General features: G+C 38.3%; 1 protein-coding gene across 5 annotated transcripts in view; it reads right to left on the reverse strand.

Moving 5' to 3' along the window:
- KIAA1328 (KIAA1328 ortholog) overlaps positions 1–24,198 on the reverse strand; it is a 179,932-nt gene that overhangs the window by 38,568 nt on the left and 117,166 nt on the right. For all 5 annotated transcript variants that reach the window (XM_042804445.1, XM_033011112.2, XM_033011115.2 and 2 more), the window contains 3 exons: positions 21,681–22,363; positions 18,791–18,886; positions 166–350 (listed from right to left, as the gene is read on the reverse strand). In XM_042804445.1, the coding sequence (XP_042660379.1) occupies positions 166–350; positions 18,791–18,886; positions 21,681–22,363 (964 nt within the window). The remainder of the gene's footprint in view (positions 1–165; positions 351–18,790; positions 18,887–21,680; positions 22,364–24,198) is intronic.

Below are 24,198 nucleotides of genomic sequence, written 5' to 3' on the forward strand. Positions count from 1 at the left end.
TTATTTTAAATGCAGTTACCTTCTCTTGGGTTGTTTCAAGCAGCTTGCAATCCTCTCCCTCTAATTGTGCATTTTACTGATGCGCTCCCGAACACATATATATACATAGTTTCTGAATGTCATCAGCACACCCGTGGCCCTGCAAAACAGTATGCTTCTCCTTACCTTTCTTTGACTTGGTGCCTTCCCTCTTGGTTTGCATCAGAAGGGTTTGACCATCTTTCACATTTGCACCAAAGCCAACCATTTTCTTCCCCGAACTGCTCCCACCACTGCTCCGTGGTGTTCTGGAGGTTTTGTTCACTGGAGGTGTCCTTGGAAAATAATCTTCATATTTCAACACTGGTACACTGCAAGGAAAGAACGGTCATGCTATCACATGATGCTTTCAGCCCTTTTAACACTGCACCCAGCTCTCTCCCCCACTTTCACTCTCCAAAAGTGTAACTGTCATGCTGCTGGCTGAGCTCGTTGAATACGTTTACAATGTTTGAAAGGAGGATGCCTAAGGATCAAAGAGTTACCAACCTACTTTATCAGGAGTCTTTGGTTATCAGCTGCTGGCAGCACTATGACAATTACATATGGTGTTTTATGGCATTTGGCACATTCCCTAGAAGCATTAGGTCTTGAATTTCCTGAGGAGTTAAGACAGGACAAGTGGGATGAAGATGCAGAAAATACTTTGTCCAGCATAGCATAGCAAGGTTGGAAGAAAGAGCAATTAAAAAATGCTCACTTGACTAGGATAAAGGCGAAACAGAAGATTATGTGAAGAGAAAACTTGAGTCATGGTTTACAAAAGGGAAGCAGATCACAGCATCATTTAGGTTGGAAAGGACCTTTAAGATCATTGAGACCAACCATTAGCCTAACACTGCCAAGTCCACCACTAAACCATGTTCCTAAGCACCACACGTACACATCTTTTCAATACCTCCAGGGATGGTGATACATTGATTCATGAATAAAAGGGATGAGAGATGAGACAAGAGGTGAGATGAATGAACAGAGAGTGTATGAGCAAGCTGGTGGGAGAGTAACTGGTGAAGCAAGTGCAGCAGTTTGAGTGGAGTAAGAAAAGAAAAGATAACACGAAACATTATGGTTCAAGATGAACTTCAACACAAGATCATAAACACTGCACAGATAGAGCCAGGAGGCAAATTCGGTGATAGGGAGCAAGCATGACTTCAGTTTCTGCAGACACAGACAATCACAAAATGTGATTGTCTGAAGACAGAAAGCTATGGCGAGCCATCTTTCTCTCGGTAATTACAATCTACTACTTTCAAATTCTATTATCTGGGAAATAACTTTGGCTTTAAATGTGGATTCCCAACATGTATATGTCATTAGCCCCATCACTGTTATAAAAAGCAATTAAAAACATGAAAAAAATCTTTGGATTATTCACATGAATCCATCCCAAGACTATACTGCTCTATTGGCAATCATGGGAGTGACATACAGCTTTTCTAAGTTAACAGAAGATTAAACAAATCTTTTTCCTATTTAAACACCAATTTTACATGGGCAACCTGAAGACTGCCACTGAGTTTGTATTATTTGGGATACAGCTTTGTGGAGGTTGATTCACAAGAATCTTTTACCTGAAAGGTTACATTACTACAGTTATTGTACATCTGAGGAAAAAGATGATATCTGATGTTCCCATTAGATAATGATAGCTAAATTAAAAGTTTCAAATCAATGTGCTGTATAAGGCATTGTTTAATAGGGCTCACTGCACTTGTTGGACAATTAGTATTACTCCTGTATTATTAATGCAGAACATTATATAATGGCTTATGACCTGTAATAACTGACTGAAGTGTTGGATAAAACTTCTCTGTATAACCTTCGTTTACTTTAGGGCTTCAAACTGTGTGGCCACTAATAATATTGCAGTTATTAAAATTTATGGTGGACTAAATTAGTATCTTACTTGAATTATATGAAATTATTAACCTACTAATTCCTGCAACACAGAGCACAGCAAAAGGTGGGTTTGTACCCTAATAACTGTTTAAAGAGGCTTAAAGGTGTAATACTTGACCAGATTTCTCTGATAACACAGGACTTGATATTCCATTTGCCTGTACTTTGATGATTAACAGCACTTAAAAACACTGCGGTTGTCATTATTTGGATGCTTTCTGAGTTTTTTAAAGTACATTTAATAACAACCTACAGATCTTCTGTGAAGACAGTGACCTTTGGCTCACAGATGAGGAGATGATTACTTGACTGCTTCACTGCAATACCTTTTACATGGTGCAGTTACCTCTAGAATACTGAGTTTTGGTTTAAATAATGCTATGGCAGCAGCAAGTCAAACAGACACCAAGAAGAAGTTACAGAAGCTTATTTATGAAGAAATAACAAAATCAAGCATAGCTGAGTTTATAGCTCACTAAACAATTAATTAGCATCCAGTTATTTAGTATTTAATAAAAGAAAGCTCACACTAAAGTTTTGCTCAAGTAAGGATAAAGAGTCCAATCTTAAAATGACAAGCACTTAATTTGAGAGGTGTGCAGACCGAGGAGGCAAAGGAGTAATAGAGATACAAAAATTCAATAAATAACAACGTACCAAAAATAAAATTAAAAAAAAAAAAAGAAAAAAATATCTATTTCAGAACGTAGTTACTTATTCACCTGTAGAATAATTAGTAAAATGAATGATGTGACTACTGCAACCTGGAAAATTTAAAACTAACATATCGTCCAATGGGTTCAGTCATGTATAGTTTGAGAGATTATGCAACAAAACAGGATCTTCTCTATTTTCAGATCCAGAAATCTATCATACTACTCAAATGCAGCATGGTTAGTAGGCACCATGCAAGGTCCTTCAAGGCACCACACTATCCGATGAATTTTCATGCTATTCCCTGAAACTACACAACAGAGAAAATTGTCTAAATAAAGACCTTATTAACCTACCTAACCTACATACTAAGGCAGGAGTTGTAGAGTAGCACCACCAGAAAAGAAGCCAGTCTCAGCACTGTGGCCTCCTTATGAATATCAAAGTACACCAGCAACAAAGGAAAACACACCTTGAACATTTTTCCCATTTTGTCTGCGCCTCATATCGCGATATTCCTGCTGAGCGTGAATGGCAAATTTTAAATGTCATTCAGGACCCATTGAATACTGCTAGTATTTGCATTCCTTAAGAAGTAGAAAAACATTAACCTTTTGTTTTATTGAATTAAAATGCCATGGAAATGCTGATGTAGTCTTCAGAGACTGAAATACTTTTACAAAGAAGAATAGCTGTCATTTATTAGACACAAAGAACAATTACTTGATAGGATGCTTTCTGACAAAAAGCAGATTGGTATTCTCATCATAGAAAAGGCATTGTAAAAAAACCCAGCACAGACCTCTGAGACTTGAATAATTTAAAGCTGCATTTGGTGCAATTTGAATTTTTCTTTAGGGAGGCAAAGTTAAATACCTTTAATTTGTTCTAATTATTTCAAATTTGCAAGTTAATTATGGCTGATCATTAAATAACAAAAAGGACTATCGTCTCCATAGAGTTTTACCTCCTACCCTCTGCATTACTTAAGCTAGATTTTAGTATGCATGAATTAACTTTCTAAATAATCACACGGTTTGACTAAATGGCTCAGTAAAATGAGCTCTAATCCTCAGAATAAGCATTAATGGACATTAGAAAGGCTACTGGGAGCCATGTTACTTACATTATAAGTATTTTTAATGGGGTCTTATTTACTAATCTTTATGTACTGTTCAAGTTAGGGTACCATATAGATGCATTATTCTGCTCTAATAGAGGAAAGTCAGTTCTTCAAGATACTAAAACAAATGTCCATTTAAAGCCAACTAAATTCATTTTTAAATTAATGCAGGAAAACTCTGATACAATTTAACTCGTTTTAGCTGCTCATACTGATGAATCAATCCAACATAATGGTAGCCATGGTCTGCAAATGGAGTTTTACAGATCTACTGAATCAATAAGCAACTCAGCAGCTAAGACTCTTGCCACAGAGTAGGATTTACTACCAGCACATGTACGCCTACAACATTTCATCTCTTCCCTGTTCCGTACCTAGCACTTACCTGATGGGTTCCCAGTCATGGATCCCAAATTTGGATACTTCCATTGAACTCTGATCTTTCCATGCATTTTTTCAGTGCAGATCAGTGGCATCCAGAGAACATGACTACATTTATCACTAGTCAGAAACCCAAAATGTGAGGCAATTCATGCCTCCAGTATATATGTTCAACAGATGGCTGCCTTAATGGTACCCTACTGCACCCCATTGAGGCAAGGGCTTACGAGTTTGACCATTATCTAACTAACAGACTGCTGTCGTAGGTTAGCTCCAAAAGCAAACATGTTGGAATGTTATTTTCCTGTTCCACAATTTCTGGTTTAAAAATAAAATAATTAACAGCTCATGTGTGCAATCTGCTGCAATTATATCAGGCCAAAAATGCATAATACTTAATGATGCAAAACTGGTGATAATTAGACAACCCAAGCAATACGTTTTTGTAGCTGGAACCTGTATCACCATTTCAGATGTAGTTTGACAAACAGGCTGAAAATTGCTTCCACACACACACACACTTTGGCTGGAAGAGCTTTCAGCCAGATCATTTTCCAGAGTCAGCTTGGTATAAAGCAGCACTATCACAAGTGGTGGGACAAAGAAGGTGTTAATATCTCACAGGATCTTCTTTTCAGCAGGGGTCTGGATTTAGATCAGTTTAAATCAAGTTATCAAACCACACTTTTGGAAACCATCAGTTCCAAAGTGGGAGTGTTTGGGAAGTTGCTTGTCTGTACGGCAAATTAAAAAAAAAAAAAAAAATATTTGCGGGTCAAAAAGGACTGTAGACTTGGGATGAGTGGATCTAAGAAGCACAGACAGTGGTCTCCTGAACAACCACAACTTTTTCAGTCCTTTCAAGTGTGCTGTGTTACTCTTTGTAAGCCTCTACTTCCAGAACAGCCGAGTGCCTCAGATATTTTTTCCAACAATGTGTCAGATGTGGTTACCCTAATACTCAAGGCAAAGAAGATAAGAAACTGATGCAGTAAAGAAGCTGGGTCCCTGGACAGTAAGAAGGTCAGAAGAAGTGGAAGAGAACTGGAACCAAGTCCTAAACACTCACCTCACTGAGAAAAGGAGACACCTGAAATTAGTGCAATACAACATGTGTGTCTGCTTAGACGCAATCATGAGGAAAACCCTGACAACAGAGGTGGAAGTCACGGCCCTGTTTAGCACATCTCCACCTGCAACCAAGAGTCCTCTTCTGAGGGGCACAGCCTGCCCCTTCCTTCCAGCGGCTGTAGAGAAGCACATCAAGATGTAGGAGCCACCAGAGCAGCACACAGGACAGAGGCGGCAGATTGGTCCACTACTGCTTTGTGTAGGGTGTGCAAATCTACAGGATGGCTGAGTAGAGCTGGAAGAGAGATAAGAGTGTTGCAGGAGAGGAGGAGAAGCACAGCATGAACTTCAGGTCAGTCTCTCATCCCTGAACACCATCACCCTGCCATTCCTCACCACAAAAACAACCTTCTCATGTTCAGCAGATCAACAACCTTAAAAAACTCAGTTAAAAATCTAAAGCTTATTGTATTGAAACACAGAGTGCTTGAAAAAAAAAAAAAATCTAAGCTTAACAGCTTTCCACTCCTTTAAAAAGCAGGAAAAATATCCCATTCTAATACAGACCTTGAAGGCCATACTCAAGCCTAGAGTGAGATTTCGTGGCCCAATTATGAAACCTGGCATTTTGAGGCTTATGTTAGATGCATCAGCATGTTAATGACACTTCTGGGATCCAGCGCATGTTAATAAGAAACAGCTGCTTTCCTTTCTAGAGAGCATGTTCATTTATAGTTATGAGATCATAGAATCATGGAATGGTTTGGGTTGGAAGGGACTTTAAAAGTCATCTAGTCCAATCCTCCTGCAATAAGCAGGGATACCTTCAACTAGATCAGGTCTCTCAGAGCCCCATCTAACCCAGCCTTGAATGTTTCCAGGAATGGGGCATCTGCCATCTCTCTGGGCAACCTGTTTCAGTGTTTCACTACCCTCACGGCAAAAAAAAAAAGTTTTCCTTCTATCTAGTCTGAATCTAGACTCTTTTAGTTTAAAACCATTACCTCTTGACTTATTGCTATATACCCAATTAAAACGTCTGTCCTCATCTTTCTTATGAGGTTCCTTTAAATATTGAAATGCCAAAATAAGGTCTGCTGAAGCCTTCTGTTCTTCAGGCTGAACAAGACCAATTCCCTCCCTCAGCTTTTCCTTATAGGAAAGGTGTTCCATCCCTCCGACCATGTTTCTGGCCCTCCGCTGGACCCATTCCAACAGGTCCATAGTCTTCGGAACTGAGCCCATCTCCTTTCTCACGTATTTTTCTTGGTAAAAGGCAGGAGGGCAGGAACAGGTAGAGGAACACTCTAGCAGTCAGTGAGAATTCTGGATCTGAAATTCAAGTATTATCATATCTGCTTGTAATTAAATGATTTTTTTTGTCACAGAAAACAGGCAGTGATGACCTACAGTCTACATGTTATTTTGCACACAATACATTGCTGGGGAGTAATGCAGAGCTTTCATCTCTTAAATCCTCTTCGGACTCAGTACCCTCAAATCCAGTAATGCCTATGGCTATATCAGGTTTCTCTGTTGGTTTTTTTCTCTGGAACTGTCTCTCTTGGACCTCCTGCATTTTGTTTACTTTTCTTTCATCTTGGAGGAGTTATACCAGCCATTTTGCTATTAAATTCTCCTTATATCAAGCTGCACCAGAGTACAGTAATCCATGGCACAGCTTCTCCAGACCATTCTTTCCGAGACCAGTTCCTTCCTCATTCCCTCAGTGACTGGTGCTCAGATATTTAATTTCACCTGCAAGAACTGAGACCACATATGCTCTTAATTAGCAATGACCTATTAGATCATACCAGCCATAGGTGAAACCCTGGCCTCATTGAATCAATCAGAATACTGCCTTTATCTTCAATGAAGTCAAGAATTCACTTAATATTCAGAATTAGAGGTCCATTTGTAGCAAGTACTAAGCTAAATTCCACCTAAAGTTATATTCATGCTTTCCATTTGAAGTCCTGTCCTCATTCTGCTTTCAGTTAGCTATATTTCAACTCCCTATCAGAACCCTTCCCACATATCTTAGTTTTCCTAATAAACAGCGAAATGAGATCTGATTACTTTACTCTCTTCTCTTCTGAATCCAAAGAAAATTCCAACATAAACGTTTTCAATCAGTCATAGAGAAATGGCCACAGAAAAAAGACTGGCAAAGCTTTAGCAGGACAAAATGCTGTGATTGTGTGTTTGGCCTTTCTTATAGAGCAGAGCAGCTGTCGTTCCAGCAAGCAGTGCTGTCAGCCTTCACAAAAGAAAGTCATGTAAATGTCAAGTCATAGGTATAAAAACAATCCTTCAAAACAGCGTCTGTATATCTGAAAAGCCTGACTAGCTGTCACCAGTGAGAGTACCATAAGGAATGATGCAAAATCCTGTTTAGGACAAACAAAGTTTTTGAACTAAATCCAAACTTCTACAGTAGATCAAGCCACATCACTCTCTCCTTCAGAAGGAGAATCACATGCTCTTCAGCAAAGTGAATGCCTGCCTTATCCAGCATCACTATTGTTTGGCTGAGAGCCAGCCCCATTCACAAGGTGCCCATCGAAATGCCATAATGCAAGCTATCTCCTGAACAAACATCCCCCAAATTAGACTGCAATTTGATTGTGACAAAGGCATAGAAGAACAATGCATCATCCCTTCTCTACTTAGCTCATCCAGAACAAAAGACTTTACAGTAGATTGGCTGTATTGCAAAACAGGCTGTGTCTGAGCTGTTGCTGCAGAGATCAGTCTGAGGGTGCAGGTAACCACCTGACTGGTGCGAGAGTCCTTGTGTTTTCCTTCACTAAGAGTATCGGTACATAAGCACCCTTTTCTCTATAGGAGTTTCCAGACAGGTTGATAGGTGTCGATAACAGGAGCTTTCACTAAATGCACAGCAATTTCATGGATCACATCATGGACCAAACGTTTGCTAAGGATAAGTGATAATATAGCAGAAGAGGGACACAGTAAGAGTTGGAAAGTAGGTTCTCATGGCATTTCCAGTATGCCCTATTAAAACAACATTTTGAAGAGATGCCTAACTAGAGCAACAGATATTCAAGATTGCACTCTTGGGTGTAGGTATTATGAGAAGTTACATATGCACATAAAATGAAGAGTTCTGGAGGATCCTGTAGTGCCTATATGCAGACAGAAGAGTTACAGAAGACATAACATCTACAGCTGCTTCTGTTCATTGACAAAGTTGCACTTGATAGATGCTGATTTTCAACATTCAGGATACTGGCATGATAAATTATCATCCCTGGTTTCTGAGTTAGGAAATGAAGGAACATAAAGTTGCTAACTTCTGACACTGATAGCAATGAAAACTAATAACCACTAACCTGGGAAAATACACGTACCCCTAAAGATCCTGGCGTGACCTTCCTGGTCACTGACAGCTCCCCTGATATCAGGGAACATGTTTCAAGGAAAGCCTTTAATAAATGCATCAAATTCCATAATAAACACAATTAGAAGTTTTATCTTTCCGGTTCTTCTGAGGCTGCTGTCCTTGAATCTGATTTCTCTAACGAATAGGAATCATTACCATTGAAATCAACATGGCAGCACCCTTACAGGACCCATCTTTTTCCATTAAAATTCTGTCCTCTTATTCTAATCATCTCTATTTGTATCACATGATAACTGAATCAAGCATTTTAATCACAGTTTACTATTTTTTTTTCACCTTATATAGGTCTGTTATTGCCAAAGTCTTAGAAATCTTGGGACTAGTAAATCTGGAGACTGTAATGCTTTTCATATTTCAAAAACATCAATGGCTCAGTGTGTTGGCACAGGCTCAGCCTAGGTATAAGGCACTGCTCTAACATGATGCCAACATGTCTCCTTGCATCACACTGGCTCCCCAGCCAAATACAATCCTTATATGATTTTTGATTCTTGTTTTACAGTGATGAAAAACAATGACATGTTAGAATACAGCCAGGTCTGCAACTATAAATGTACATGGCATCCTAAATGCTCTCACACTAGGATCTTTTAAAACAGTGTCATACACTATCCCACTTCTGTTGGAAACACCCCTCCTGATGCATCTTTACGCTTCATCAGCCTTTTATCCGTAATTACACCATATCTGTGGGACATGGTCTCTCTATGATTAAGGAGTATATTAATGATTTACTACTACACTAGTACTCATCTATATTATATTGTTTAGTAAAATGAAAACACTGAGATTGTTTATTGATCCGCTTTTAAAAAAATCTTGTAGCTCTAAAAGTAGTAAATAGAGAAGTTAGACTTTGAATTTTACTCAGATTAGTGGATTACCATGCCCAACACATGTAGATTTGACAAAGTAGCTCTTGGTAAAGATTTAAAATATCACTTCTGTCCAGTTCAACTGCCTTGGATTCACCAAGGTTACATATTTCATAGTGTGTTTGATGGCTACTGACAGAAAAAACAGGTATTAATTACAAGTGTAATACAGACTTAGACGCCTAACTGATGGCATACAACTCTAAAAACCATGGCCTGGACCCCACAAAAAATAAAAAAAAAAAAAATCATGCGAAAGATTTCCTTTCAGTGCATGGATTTTATGTGAATGTGACAGCACCACCAAATATTGACTCAACCAAGATGTTTACAGAATAGATTTCACATGGTGTTGTACTCTTATATTCAGGAAATAAAGAAACATGATAGAATTGAAACCACAAAGAAACCATGGCCTTGCTCAGAGGCACATATCAGTGAGATATGTATTGGCACAGTCTGATGCCCAGTATCAAGGGAAGAGATCCTGGCACAGGCTGTGTGCAGTAAAGCTGTGGGCTCTGCCCAGGCTCTGGGCTGATGGTTCCCTGCCCCTAGAAACTGAATGTGACAAATACACCACGTACTTTTGTTAGTTCAGATACAAGCAATTTTTGCCATCTTACAGCTTCCACTACTGATCTTAGGTCTTGGAAGTCTACCTTTGCACAAGTTTGTTATAACCTGTTTGGAAGTGTCTGTCCAGAGCTGTTGCCACCAGTGCCACTCTGGCACTGTGATGTGGGTTTAAGAGGCTTGCATTTTTTGTGTTGCCAAAACACCTCAGCCCTACTGAGTCTACAGCTGGTATATAAATTTAGCCCACCTCTGAGAGACATAATTGTTTCAAAAACGATGCAAGATGCAGATGGAGATTAAGGGAGCACAAAGTTAAAGAGAAAAAATGGATTAACTACACATCAATCAAACAGAAGGGCATGTAGATACACAGAGAGGTGAAGAATGGCATTATTGACAGAAGACTGAACATACTTGCAAATTGTTTTGTTTCAAACTCCTGTGCGTGCTAGAAGCCATATGTAAACTTTTCTACACAGAAGAGCTGATGATTTGTCACTGCAGCTGGGTTATAATATTTCTTTCCCTAGGTCACTGGTGATATCTTTTGAGTATGACTTAGATTTTAGGTGGAGTTACCAGGCAGAGGCCATCCTTGTAGCCAGTGGTAAGAGATGCATTAGTTAGAAACTCATCAAATTATGATTGAAGATGGGGAGGGGAAAAAAGCATTCAAAATCTGTTAAAAAAAAAAAAAAAGAAGGGGCTTGAAGAGCTAAGCTGTGAAACAAGAAAGACATAGTCAGAACAGACAGATGGAGGCAGAAGTCACTGTGACATGATATAGTGGTTCCAAAAGCCAGAAAGAATTAGGGAATGTGGTAGCAGTACATGGCTGAAAGTTCATGCAACAGCCAACAAAACTCTGAGTACCATGTAACTGATGGAGTGAAAAAGAGAAGGTGGCAGAGAAAATAAAATAAGAAACAACTTTGTGACTTTCTGCATAGCCCTACGGACTGATACTGTGGACAACTGACCTTCAAAGGAGGGTTTCAGAGAAGCAACAGTGACAAGATCTGAATAAGCAGTCAAGATATCCATTTGGAAAACTTATTCTGAATGAGGGGAATGAATATTGAGCAGTCAAAGAGGACTTTACAGTAGTCAAGGTGCAAGATGAAGGACTAGAACAAGGGGTGGTGTTTTAACTGTTGACACATTGAAGGTGTGTTTTTGCTGCAAAGGAAAAGGAAGCTGCAATAGCTGTCAGCAGTCCAGATGTGTATGGAGAAGGAGAGTGACCCTGAGGTTACAAGTCTGAGTGACAGGGAAGATATGGTGTTATCAAAATCAGAAGTGAAGAGCAATTCAGAAGAAAAAGTAAGGAGTTCTGTTTTGGCGAGATTAGGAATGATCTGAAGGCAAAACAACCAGGATTATGTGTCAGGAAGGCATTCAGATATGCAAGACTAGACAGAACAGAGCAGAGGGTTTAGGAGTTATTGGCAGAGAGATGATAGCCAAATCCGTGTAACTAGATGTTGTCATCCAGGGACATGGGTACAGAAATCTCCAGGCAAATCAAGGAGTGACTAAATCCCTTCCCTGCTACCTCACAGAGGTTCCTACCTAGTTCTAAAAGAAATTATCTAAAATAGTGCTGCAAAAACATTCATAAAAAAACCTGTCCCTCCATAAAATCTAAAGATCATAATGTTTCTAAAACTAGGGCAACCACTAAATGAAAGTTAACCCGAACAATAACTTTAGCTAAACTTCAGGTCACATGCATTTAATATAATGAGATGAAGAATATGAAAAGGCCATTCATAATGGAATTCATCGAGTTAGGAATGCCATGCTTAGCTGCCTTATAACATATAATTAATGATCCTATAAAAACCCAGCAGTACGAACTCTCCCGGCTGCCCACAGAACTGTTCTTTATGCTGGGTAGGGCAAGCAAGCATCTGCTTCCACAAATACTGCCCTTTGAGAAACTGAAAAGCTTTTTTTCCCCTGTTCCATCAGGGAACACACTGCAATTTCCATGACACACTGAGCTTTGAACCATTACCCAGACTATAGCATTTGGCAACCCAGTACACATCTGTCATGATAGACTGGTTATTGGTGAAATGTTAAATAAAAGTCATTAACTGTTTTCCATTGCTTCTAATACCCTACCTTCCTCTAGATTATTTATAATCCCCACTAAACCCACCCTCTGTTTATAGTCTTTTAACACAACAGAGAAATATATACTGTCTGGAGAGCTGTCTTGACTTATACCACTGCCAACCATTTGGTACAACAAAAGACGTTCTCTCTCCATCAAAAGACCTGATCCCTCCTGAAGCCTTGATGCTCAGATTCAAGGTTAAAGGATTAAGGCCTGAAGCATTGAATACCAGAGGAAAGGAAGCCAAATATCAAAAGAAACACAAAAATCAATCCTCTTCACCGCAGGAGCAGTGTGAAGAACAAATCAGCTGGGCTGAATCTAAAATTTTCTCCGCGTGGCTCTCAAAAATTAGCACTGTTATAAATGTAATGGGTAGTTCTGCAAAGCCTCAGCACCCATCAAAAGCCACAGAGTTCATCTCAACACACCAGTACAGTCTGGAAAGTTTTATGTCCAAATAATTCAGAGGCAAATACACAGAGTCCACTTCATAGAAAGTGAGAGCTGAATTGCGAACAAGAGCACGCGTGCCGTTATCTTTATATGTAGTCTGTATATCTGCAAGTGGCAGAATCTTATATTTACTGGAGTTGGCTTTTTGCTTCAGTTCTTTGTGTGCTGAAGTGCAGCTAAGGTCACAAGAGGGGTGGGGGAGTAGGTTTTAGCTTAGTGCAGCTGTGATCGTGGCCAGAACAGCAGGGTACAGAGGATTTCTTGCTTAACTTTGTAATACCAATAGCTTTTGTTCTTAGTCCTGCCCCATCAGTTCTGATATAAGCTTTTAAATGGTGTGGAAGTTGTGCGGGTGGGTTTAAAATCTCATAATTTAAAACTACTTTCCAGAACATTTTGTTTTATAAGATTTTTTCTTAACTTTTCCAACTCACAAATTTCTGGGACATATGAATATCTAGATTAAACATAATTTTCTCTTCACTGAAGATTACATATAAAAATAACAAGTAACAAAATGATATGTCTGAAAAAGTAATCCACTCCAATTTATAAAAATAGAATTCAGGTTTTCAAAATTCAATTCAGGCAGTAAACTAACAGTGTCTACATTTTCCTGTAAAGGAGGCATCTGCAAATGACTTGCAAAAATGTCTCTCACTGTCTGTAAGTGTTGGCAAGGAAAAAACTCCTTCAGGAAATGCAGGAATTTTAAATATTTCAACCCAAAGAAAAAAAATCTCTGAGCATTTTCAGTTCTGATATGTGATATTACAGAACTATACCCATGCAGAAGACTGGCAGGAAATGTAAGTTTTGTGAAAATACCAAAGCACTTGAGTTTTAGCAAGACTGTTTTCACTGATTGTCATCCTACGCTTAACAGTGTTTCTAACACCAAAGTTCCTGTGCTTTTTGAAGACCTCACCTACAAGTTGGCTCCATCTGCCTATGGAAACTACTTATGGTATCTCCTACTTATACCTCAAGTCTATCAGTAGGCTTCCTGATAAAGGTTATTTTGGACTGTAATGTAAATGTAACACTGCTATGTACAGCGTATGTAACCATGAGACCAGAATCAGCATAATTCAGGTAAATGTAAGACAGGCAGCTTCAAAACCCTGTCATAGTTGAAAGTAAATCTGAAAATTAGATTAGTGAAGCGACCAGGTCAGTGGAAATGAACTTCTCACTCCAGTCTGGTAAGAATTGCTGACTACCTTAAAAAAAAACAACAACACAACACACATGCATAGATATATGTAAAAAATTGCCACACACCCCCCATTCAGTAATAAGCTTTAAGTAACCGCATCAGAACAAAAGCTTTCACCCTGCACAAGAAAACCTATTACCTTCAGAGTCTGCACATGGCCCTAATGAAGCAAAAATGTGTATCTAACTCCAACTATACTCTCCCATTACGTCACAACAGACTCTGGCAGCCATCTGTTGAAGGGATGTTGTGCCTATATATAGCCAGACAACACCATAAGAGAAAGAAAAACTCATATCTGCACCTAATTCAACATTTGCATTACTGGCAGATCTGCAAGCACTTTTTTTACTGGCCAAACAAGTGTTCGCTCCACAAATATCCTATCTAAAAATGATACGAACTTCAGTGTAAAATTATCTGGAACAAGAAAGTAACTTGAGTGTTAAAAGGAGCACTAACAAGTGGGTAAGCATCTTCCAGATACACATATTTTATGGACCATTTACAACCACAGTTGATTTCAGCCTGGTTTAATGTGCCAGTCTGCCAAACAGCAAAGAGATGAAAAAAAAAAATCCCAAACCATATTCAATTCATTCCTAAAAGTTGGTCAAATACTCTATAGATGCACCTCAAGAGCCCAAAGACAACTTACAGTTGAACTGAATGAAGCCTGGGAGGTCTTGGACAATGAGCTAGTTGTACCACTGGTGATGGTTTCTCCTCCAGAGGCTAATGACAAGAGTAACAGGAGGTGATGCACACTGGCATGAAGAACTGACCAACTCCAAACAGGAAACAAAATGGGTGCTACTATTGCCACCGGTTTTTAAAGATCAGTTCCCTTCAAAAACAGGAGTAATGGGGCAGGGAAAAGTCAGGTCAGAGGTGGCAGAGCCATGTGATTGCTTGTGATTTTTGTTTTAGAATTGGAGGAGGGGATTGTGTGAACAAATCTGGATATGCCTTGGACAGCAGGGGGAGCTGCGAGTCTGCGTTCCTCTGCACATCTATTTAATTTCGTTGAATATTTGGACAAAAAAAAACAGAAGTATGCTTGCACATCACTATAGAAAGATGCCTGCAAGTCTAACAAGCTGCAAAAAAACAATCCAGTTCATAACAAAGCATTAAACAAGGAGCAAGAGATAATTGTCACCTTCTCTCACAAGATAATAAAAATAGTTACACCATAAACATAAAAATCTTTTAAAAGACCCCTGACAACATTCCCTCCTGGAACTATCACCATAGCAATGAGCATTCAAATAGGGGGAAAGTACTGCTGAATTCTGTGTTTGATATTTTCAACTAACTAAAAACACAAACTGGAAAAAATACACATGGGTGATATAGAATGAAGAACACAAACATAAAAAGCCTTCAAAGAAATTAAAGGTGGCAAATTCCACCTGCAAATCTTTAATACTCCAGGAAAGAAATCATTTAACCAGGTAGCGTACACTGAAAGAGTGCCTACGGATAACGGTAAACCCTTCTGATAGCTGCTGTATCCAAAAATTCCTATTTATAACGTTTTGAACAGGTCTGTGTAGAAGTACAGTGGCAGTGTTGTGGGAAATCTAAGGAAAAGATGTATGTTAGAGAGAAGGCAGTAGAAAGCTGTACTGGCAGAGCCATATGGGAAACCTAAGAATCAGAAAAGCAGGGTACCTTCTATGTTAAGATTTAGGCATAAAGCACAACTCTGGAGAGGGGTGCTTGCAAATTAGCAAACTGTTTCTCTAGTTGGTGCTGTTAAATAAGTCTTATTTCCATGACATTCAGATCCAAAGTTAAGATTAAATAAAGGAGAGAAGAGTGGATTGTTTTAAAATTCCTCTCCCAGATGCAGACATCAGGAGCACACACAAAAGCAGGTGCCGGGTGTATTGATCCTACTGAATAGGCATGGAGTGGGTACTTGAGCATGTACCAGGCATCTGTGTCTGGGAGATGGAAAGAGCTTTGTAAAAGGCTGTTTTATGCTAAACAAATGCATCAGGTTATGTTTTTATTTTGAGTAATTTAAATCAGCTTGCACACTGAGGCAGACTTGGAAAGAAATTACACAGACAACTTGCCATTAATTGTGCAAGTTACTATCCCCACAGCTGAAAGTTGGCTGTGGGCTCACCTGTGAGCACTCCAAGTTACTGAAAACCATCCTCAGTAAAACCTGCTCTGACTGATGCACCTTAGAGAACTGGAGATCCTGCATTTGAAGACTCCTCAGGTTCCACACACTGGCCCAACTACATGCAGGCAAAGGGACAGACACATTTCTGCCCAATGGCACCTCAACATACCCAGCAGGGAAGTGACAGATTCAACACTGCAAATTCATACAGGGACCCTCCAAAGAGGCTGAGAGGAACAACGCTTGAGGACTTTGATAATGAAAAAAACATAATGGCACATTTAGAAGAGAAAAAGAAACAGGCCTCCATTAAAAAAAAATGTCTTATAGTTTGTCGTAGTCCCCAAGATAAAAGTTTTTCTTTTCACAGACAGACTGACCAAAATCTCTATCAGAAATGAAACTCTGTACTGCATTTGCTCATGGAATCTTTTTTTCCTTTTTCAAGGAGGGAAAAAATTAATCCCTACAGGAGATGACAAGATGCCTTTTAAAGTACATATCTCATTTCTGACTACAATTACCTTTCAATAGCCTGGCACAGCTGCATGCTCCTATTTGCTTTTTGTTTTTCATTAAAGGCTCCTCTATTATTTGTACCCATCCTATAGTATTTATGCCTGGCAGTGATGCACATTCCCTTGCCTACGATTCTTCCCACAGATAGTAGAGAATAAATTGCAATTAGATTTTCGTAATTGTAGATAATTAACTCAAAATGAGCTGTTAATTATAAAAAAAACTATGTTTTTCAGTTCTTGATTATATTATTTATTTTACTTCTGAACTCAAATACATCACTTCAGCAAGTTTAGTATTTTAAAGGACTTTCACCATTTCCTTTCAAATACCAGGATATTTTTAAGCTAAGTTTTCCTTATTTGAAGACTGAAATCAAGTTTCATGCTGTGAGGTTTGTTAGGAGAGCTTTCATGTATGAACTGGAAGTCAGGGAGGGCTGGTTTTCTGTTTTGGTTCTGATAGCATTTGCTGTAACAAGAACCATTTGGCAGGTCAATTAAAAAACAAATAACAACAAAAATAAACCCAAAGACAAACAAAAAACAGAAAAGAGTCTGTTAAAAAAAAGGATGCATTCCCACCAGCAATTCCTCCTTTCTAAGTTCTAGCCACACATTTCCACACTCTCTTGATACTGAAGCAGGCATCACTTACATATTCAAATGCATAAAAGAGACAAATGGACTTGTCTTCCGTAGCCTCTTCCAGCCTTACATTAGAGTAAATTATTTAGGGACCGTTCATCTGGTAACCTTTGCAAAACTGAAGATGGCATACAGGAAGAAAACTTCCAAGTGTTTTGCTGCCAAATTTTGGAACCAGCTGGCATGGCAACTTGAGACTGCGTGAACACATATTAACTTTGAAAAATTACACTAAATTAAACCAGAGGAATGAAGAGAGGGTGGGAAACCTTCTGAAATCTGGAACTCTCATTTTGCTAATGGCATAAGTTTTCCTCATTTTCCCTGCTAGACTATGTACATTTTTGCAGGTTTTTGGTAAACTGTTGCCAAGAAGCCCTACAGATGTTCTAGGTTACATTTTTCCTCCAAGGGGCTTAATGCTCCTGTATCTTAAACACACCACAACTCTCCATCACTTTTGTTACAGTGATCATAGTTTGATCACTTCAGTCTGTGTGAAAATTAAATAAAAAAAGTATCAGAATACAATAAGGATATGACAGTAATCCACAGCAGCCAAACATCTGGTTAAGCAGTGAAGTATTTCAAGGAAACTAACAACTCCTGTTGTTCTGGAGAAAGAAGTCTTATCCCTTTTCAGTGAAGATTAAAAAAAATAAAATAAAATCAGTATGACTTAATGCTGAATTAAAAAATAGAAAAAAAGAACTATTGGACCCTTGAAATACATTAACAATTCTTCCAGTATTCTCATACAGGAGAAAAAAAGCTTATTATTTTAAAGTCTGGTTTTGTCATTAAAGAAGGGGCCATCCAAAGGACAGCTGTTCGTCTTGTCCACCAAACAGGGGATACTTTGGTCAAAGGAACATCTATAGTTGAAGCATTGAACAAGAAGCTGTTATTTCTTGAGAAAGGGAGAAAAACCCTGTAAAATCCACAGTTTTTATTTGTTGCTTTCCTAATAAGCCTGAATCTTCTTCCAGTGGTAACAGGAAATGTGACAGTGTAGGACAGAAAGAAAACACAATAATGTATTGATTATAGTTTTAAATAGCATGCAAAATTGAGATAAATAGCTAAATATTGGCTTAACTCTACTTCCAATTAGTTCAGTTGTAGTTTGCTCTGACTGCATCGAAGCAGAGGTGCAACACAGCACTGTTTAAAAAACATGTAACTGTCACCAATTGTAAAATATCATTTCTATCTGGGAGTTTAAGAATAATGTATTTTTTACATCAGGTCCAAATCAAGACTGAAGAGATGTTCTGATCTTAATTGAAAAAAAAAAAAAAAAAAAACAATTAGTATCTAGAACAAAGAACATGAGCTAAGATTATGTGAAAACTCCATTTTGCACTGTGATAGGTTAATGTCCTTAGATGACACACAAAACCTGAGACCTCTACAGGAAGTCAAACCCTAAACCATGAGTAATAACAGGTCAGCATAACTATCGAGTTGACTCATAAAACATAACAGCCAATGAATTTTACCTTTCCTGCAGGAAAAAAGCTCTTAATATGAAACAAACACATGAACAAATATACTTGGCAGCCAACAGCACACTGTCAGGAAGATGTACCGACACTGTGAAGTACTTAGAAGTGAAGAGAGAAATTACCTTAGCCCCATGCTGTTGCTATTCATCATCAGAGCAAGTTCTCCAGGTGCTTCATCAATGGGCACATCTTCTGAACCAGGTATGTGGCCTCTAAACCTGAAAAAGCAGAGTTAGCTGGTTTTGCAGCTGGTCAAATGATCACACCAGGAACTCACCACAAAATGGTGAGTGGTGTGTCTACAAACAGGGCACTTAATCACGTTAAATGCAGAAGTTTTCATGACTGTTTTCACAATTTCAAATATACTTTTGTATTGGAAGGCTGACTTATGTCCAGTGCTTTTGCTTTTAAGGGTTACCATTGGGAAAAAATATTAGAAAAATTTAATTTACTGATTTCCAAGGACCAGCTTAAGAAAATGGTTACGGTATCCATAGTATCACATGCAAACTGCATAAAATATAGAATTCAGTTGAGATAGCTGTGTCTCCTGAAACTATGGGCCCACAGATGATGCTCCATTTTTAATAAATCACCCCACCTTTTTCTTTCTTTCCAATGAAGATAGAAAAGTCAACAACACAGGCACTTCTCCCTTTTTATTAGCATAAAATTCCCACTTCCAGGATTTACCCATATTTGTCTACTGTGGTGTAGCTGACATCAGAGTAGTCACTGAACTGCCCCTTTCCCTCACACACATCATTTTTTATAGCTGAGCAACTATTTCACCTAGAGAGAAACTGCAATCAGAAAGTACTACGCTCACTTGAGGCTAAGTAGGAAAATAGGGGAAATTAAAATGCAGTTATGATAGAGCATGTCCAAAAAAAGGATCAACTAATACTTCTGCTAAAAGAGCAGAAGAGTTAATAGCCAATAATTACAGATGGTCAGACCTTTCACTTGTCATTCAATGACAATTCTTTCAGGAGCTCAGAACAGGCCTTAACTAGCACTCCACCCATTCAGAAGGACAGTCAAAAATAAACACTCTCTGGAAATGGATTTTTGTTATATTGCTTTTTTAAACTGTCATGACGTTAAGAGATGAACTAGGTTAGAGCCTCCTGACAATAAAGCAAAGGGTATTTAAGCTTAGCTAAACAAATTTTTATTGTTTGTAGCATATAAAATTACCCTGTTATCAAGTGCAAAAGTGAATTATATACCTAGAACTGAAACAGAACTATGATGCCTAAGAGATTTACCTGTAAATATCAAACATTTAATTCTAAGGAGTCTGAATATTTTTTAGAGCAAGCACACTATATTCTAGCTGCTTTTTGCAGAATACGGCAAATGTGCTTTCACCTGCACCTCTGAAAAGAGATCACAAAAATACTGAGTCCTCAGATTGAACAGCTATGATTTTCTTTCAGGTAACCAAAGCTCTGTAAACCGCAATTTTTTTCTCAGAAAAACAACAGCTAAAACAGGTATAATCTCATTAACAAGCACATCATTATAGATATATTTAAGGTCCATTTTTTTCTGGGTTTATGATGCCTCAAATGCTAAAAAAATATCCATTAGTAACAAAACCACCAAAAAACTCTGTCTGTATGCCCTTCATATTCTACTTGTTTTTCATTAGAGGGATGTATGCATATAATTAAGCTATTTGATGATTAAGAATCCATCTGTTCCTACTTAATTCTCACCTGAAGTCATAATCCTTTGTTTGTGACCTCAGCCATTTTCAACACACACAATTGTGATTGCCTTTAAGTCAGGTATTTTTAAAGCCATATAAACACATTATTTTCAGTGTGAACCACAATCCAAGACAACAAACAAAAGACCACCTAAATAACAGCATTCTCTTTTCGAGTTTGAAAAGTAATCAGAGGGTTAGGATTAAGAAGAGAAAGTGATATATTCCTCCATGTGGTTACAATATGTGAATGCATGAAGTGGTTCATGTAATGCACACTCTCATGAGATGCTGTCAGCAGTTGCCATATTAAAACAGCATTGAAATAAGCATCCATGTGAAACCCTCCTATTGCTGCTTCTAAAGGACTCCTAGATTTTTACATGTTGCTTTCCCTTCCTAAAGGTGAAATGCTGAGTTACGTAGCTCAGCTGAGTTACATTGGCTAATTCAACTTGCTTTAACCTGCTCCCTTTCACTGTTCCTCTTTGCTCTAGTAACACGAGACCATATAGACATAAACCAGTTTCTCTCTCTTTCCCAGAGACCCCATTTACATTGTCAGGAAGGCATTACCTCACCTTCCTCAACAAGCTCATGAGCTTTTCAAACCACATCCCGTATTTCTACAGTTACTGCCTTTCCCTTCTTCTAGTCTTAAGCATGCATTGTGCTTCAGTCTTGGCATTCTTCCTTCCACAAGCATCACTGGAAAGAAAATGTCCTTACTATACAGAGCTACCTTTCTTTTCCATGTATATAGATGGGAAAAAAATACATATATATATATTCCATATATATAAAAACTATCTCCATATTTTCTGTAAAACACATCTTCCAGTCCCTGGCTAGGAAGGTGCAATACTTAAAACTGACCTCTCCAAGGAAAGAAGAGGAAATGCCACATCTATGTCATCCATGCTCACAATGCTCTCTTGACAAATGTTTGTATTCCTTCAAGTGCCACCACTAAGATCAACCTCTTGTTTTCTTCTGCTGCTCCTCTTTTCCCACATAGTATTTCAGCACTCTGCTTTTCTTGTGCCTTTCTTTCTACAACATACTGTTTTCCTCTGCTGTTTTCCACAGCTGTCATGATGGTTCCCAACAGTATATGCTAATATACTAAAAAGTCTCCTCTCCTTTACATCACTGTTGGAGAGAATTTGTGCCACAGGTCGTCTGTCTTATTTCATCAGTTCTGTTCTCCCATTTTAATTAACTACTGCCCATGTGTTCATTAGAAATTTTAGATTTTTTTTTTTTTTTTAAATTATACATCTCAAAATCACCTGTAATAATCCAGACAGGATTGCTGTAGTTGCTTTTGTTTTAGGAGAAGTTTTGCTTCTTGTTTAGCCAATAAATGTTGGAGGCGTTCCTTTTCAATTTCCAGCTCCGTTTTCTGCAGAAGCAGCTTTTGCCTTCTTTCTTCATACCTTTTAGCCTGCTCTGTTTCTTTAGGCCCTAAATCCATGTTGTCATTCACGCCAGAAATTTGTGAGCACCTAGAATAATCACAGGTTTCATGAACTGGCCCAGAGTGTCTTCTAAGTACCTGGCTGACATGGTGGCTCTCTTGCCTGCTCCCTGAGTTCTCTGCATGCTTGCAGTCACAACTGTGACTCACTTGCTGAGGGCATGTGCTCTGAAATTCATTTGCTTTCTGGTCCATCTCCTGAGCTGGTTTTACATGGTGAGGGTTCCTCTGCTTGGCTGGGGAAATCATATTGTTACACTTTCTGTGCAAGCCATTCTCTATCAGATATTTCTTCAGAGAGTCCTGATGGTTATAATGGATTTCAGTCATGTAATCGTGATTATTCCTACAAGGCTGAGACAAAGCAACGTGGGCTGGGCTTCCAGCCTTTGATGCTCTACTATTCTTATAAAAAGTTTGAGGTCCCCCAATACCCAAGTAGGAACCATCTATCTCCAAAGACGGTTGTTGGCATGAGCTCTTCTTACTGGATACCTGCAATCAAAGAAACAATTTCCTGTGAATCACCAAAATTTATCTTTGCTCATTAATTTCACTTGGTAAATGTGTCCTCTCAGAGATAGACTTACTGTATCATGGACATACAGACAAACCCAAGAAAATGTTTATCTGAAGATAGACACGAAACTGCCATCAAATCTACATTTCATTCCAACTACACAAGTGTAATAAATGTAAAACTACTGCCTGCAGGATCCTCAGCATAAAATGAGTCACTTCATAGTATCAAGTAGTTGTGAGCATCTAGGGTTACATAAAATCAACTTGAAGAGTGGCAAAAAACATTAAATGTTAAGGTTTGAAAATGTTTAATTTTGAATACCAAGCCAAAAAATCCATTCAGCCACTATAAATACTCTTTGATTGGCCATTACACAGCAGGAGATTTGATGTAAAACATTTCACCTTGCACTGAATGGGATATTACTTACTGCTGGAAATTTGATGAGAGTTTTTGAAATATCTTTACAGAAACACAGATAAAAACCAACTACTTTCTGTAAAAAATGGTTGTACATCAAAAGCTGTCATTTAAATACAAAACATGTTTAAATTCAGCTATAAACGTAAGTGATTTTTCAATTAAGCTGGGCAAGTGATTATACTCTGATAAAATTCTAAAGAAAGCAAGCAACTATAATTCACATGTCAACCCAGTGCAAGCAAATTCTACTGGTTTTGTTATACTCACGGATATTACGTAACAGACATCAAAATCCTACTTACATCCTGGAGTATCTTTGTGCTATGGTTCATCTAGGAAGTTAAGCATTTGAGATTTTATGCACATCAGAACAGCAGTGCATCAGGCACTCACAACTCTTTTGCTAGACCTGTGCAATAATATCAGTAACACTGAATTTAAACTCCTCTAGCCTTTGGGACCTTTCACAAAGACCTAATTTTTTTAATTACAGAAGCCAGGTTTGTTAAAGATAACAAAACCACTGCAGTAAAAGTGGTTTAGCAGGGAAATCTGGTATCCATTGATGGAAAGAAAAGTCTTATTTGCACTCTGGCAATGCTTTGTAAGCACTGTAGGTATTGTCCACATAGAGTGGAAGACAGTCAGCAAGCCCCAAAACACCGCAACTTAGGAATGAAAGCAAGCATCCAGTGATGATTATAAGAGAGACATAATCCAAATCTACACAGTGTTTATATGTATAATTTAAATTCTTTTTTAAAAATAAACAAAATACCAAATATACTCTGTTGCCCTTCAAGACAACCAATTACAAGTTTCTTGTAGACTTCACAGAATGTAAATTAATGTGGATTAGCACCTGAATACTGATATTTTATTATTTCCAGTCTTGTGGATACAAATATATCCTCTCTGCCATGTGATTGAAAGCCAAGGATGTCATATTTTGCCCCAAAGGGCTGAGTGAGTTGGAGGCATTTGCATTAATGTCAGTGCTAAATGTCTGAGGAAAGTCTGGTGTTTGGACTGGGTGAAAAGTGCAGGACATTAAAATATTTTAAAGTCAGAGGGGCTGGCAGGGCAACTGAGCAGAAATGCAACATGGTGCCAAAAAGACGGAGTTTTGTTATTTATTATTTGTAGCATACCATCCTTGTCTGCAACATTTTCTAGGCAAATAAAGGCTACAAAGCCCTTTTAATCCAAATTAGACAATACATAAAGAGATGACCAGCAACAGGAAGAAATATTACAGAAAAAGGGAAAGTAAGAAAATCCTGTGGCTACAATCTGTCTCTCGTTTCCCACCTCACCTGCTTCTGCTAACAAAGCATTTAGAGCACCAACAGAAAGGCTTTCAAGGCAGCCAGTTTCCTAGCCC

This window comes from Tyto alba, unplaced genomic scaffold, assembly GCF_018691265.1.
Source record: "Tyto alba isolate M040663 unplaced genomic scaffold, T.alba_DEE_v4.0 Super-Scaffold_42, whole genome shotgun sequence".
In the NCBI taxonomy this organism is placed as follows: Eukaryota; Metazoa; Chordata; class Aves; order Strigiformes; family Tytonidae; genus Tyto; species Tyto alba.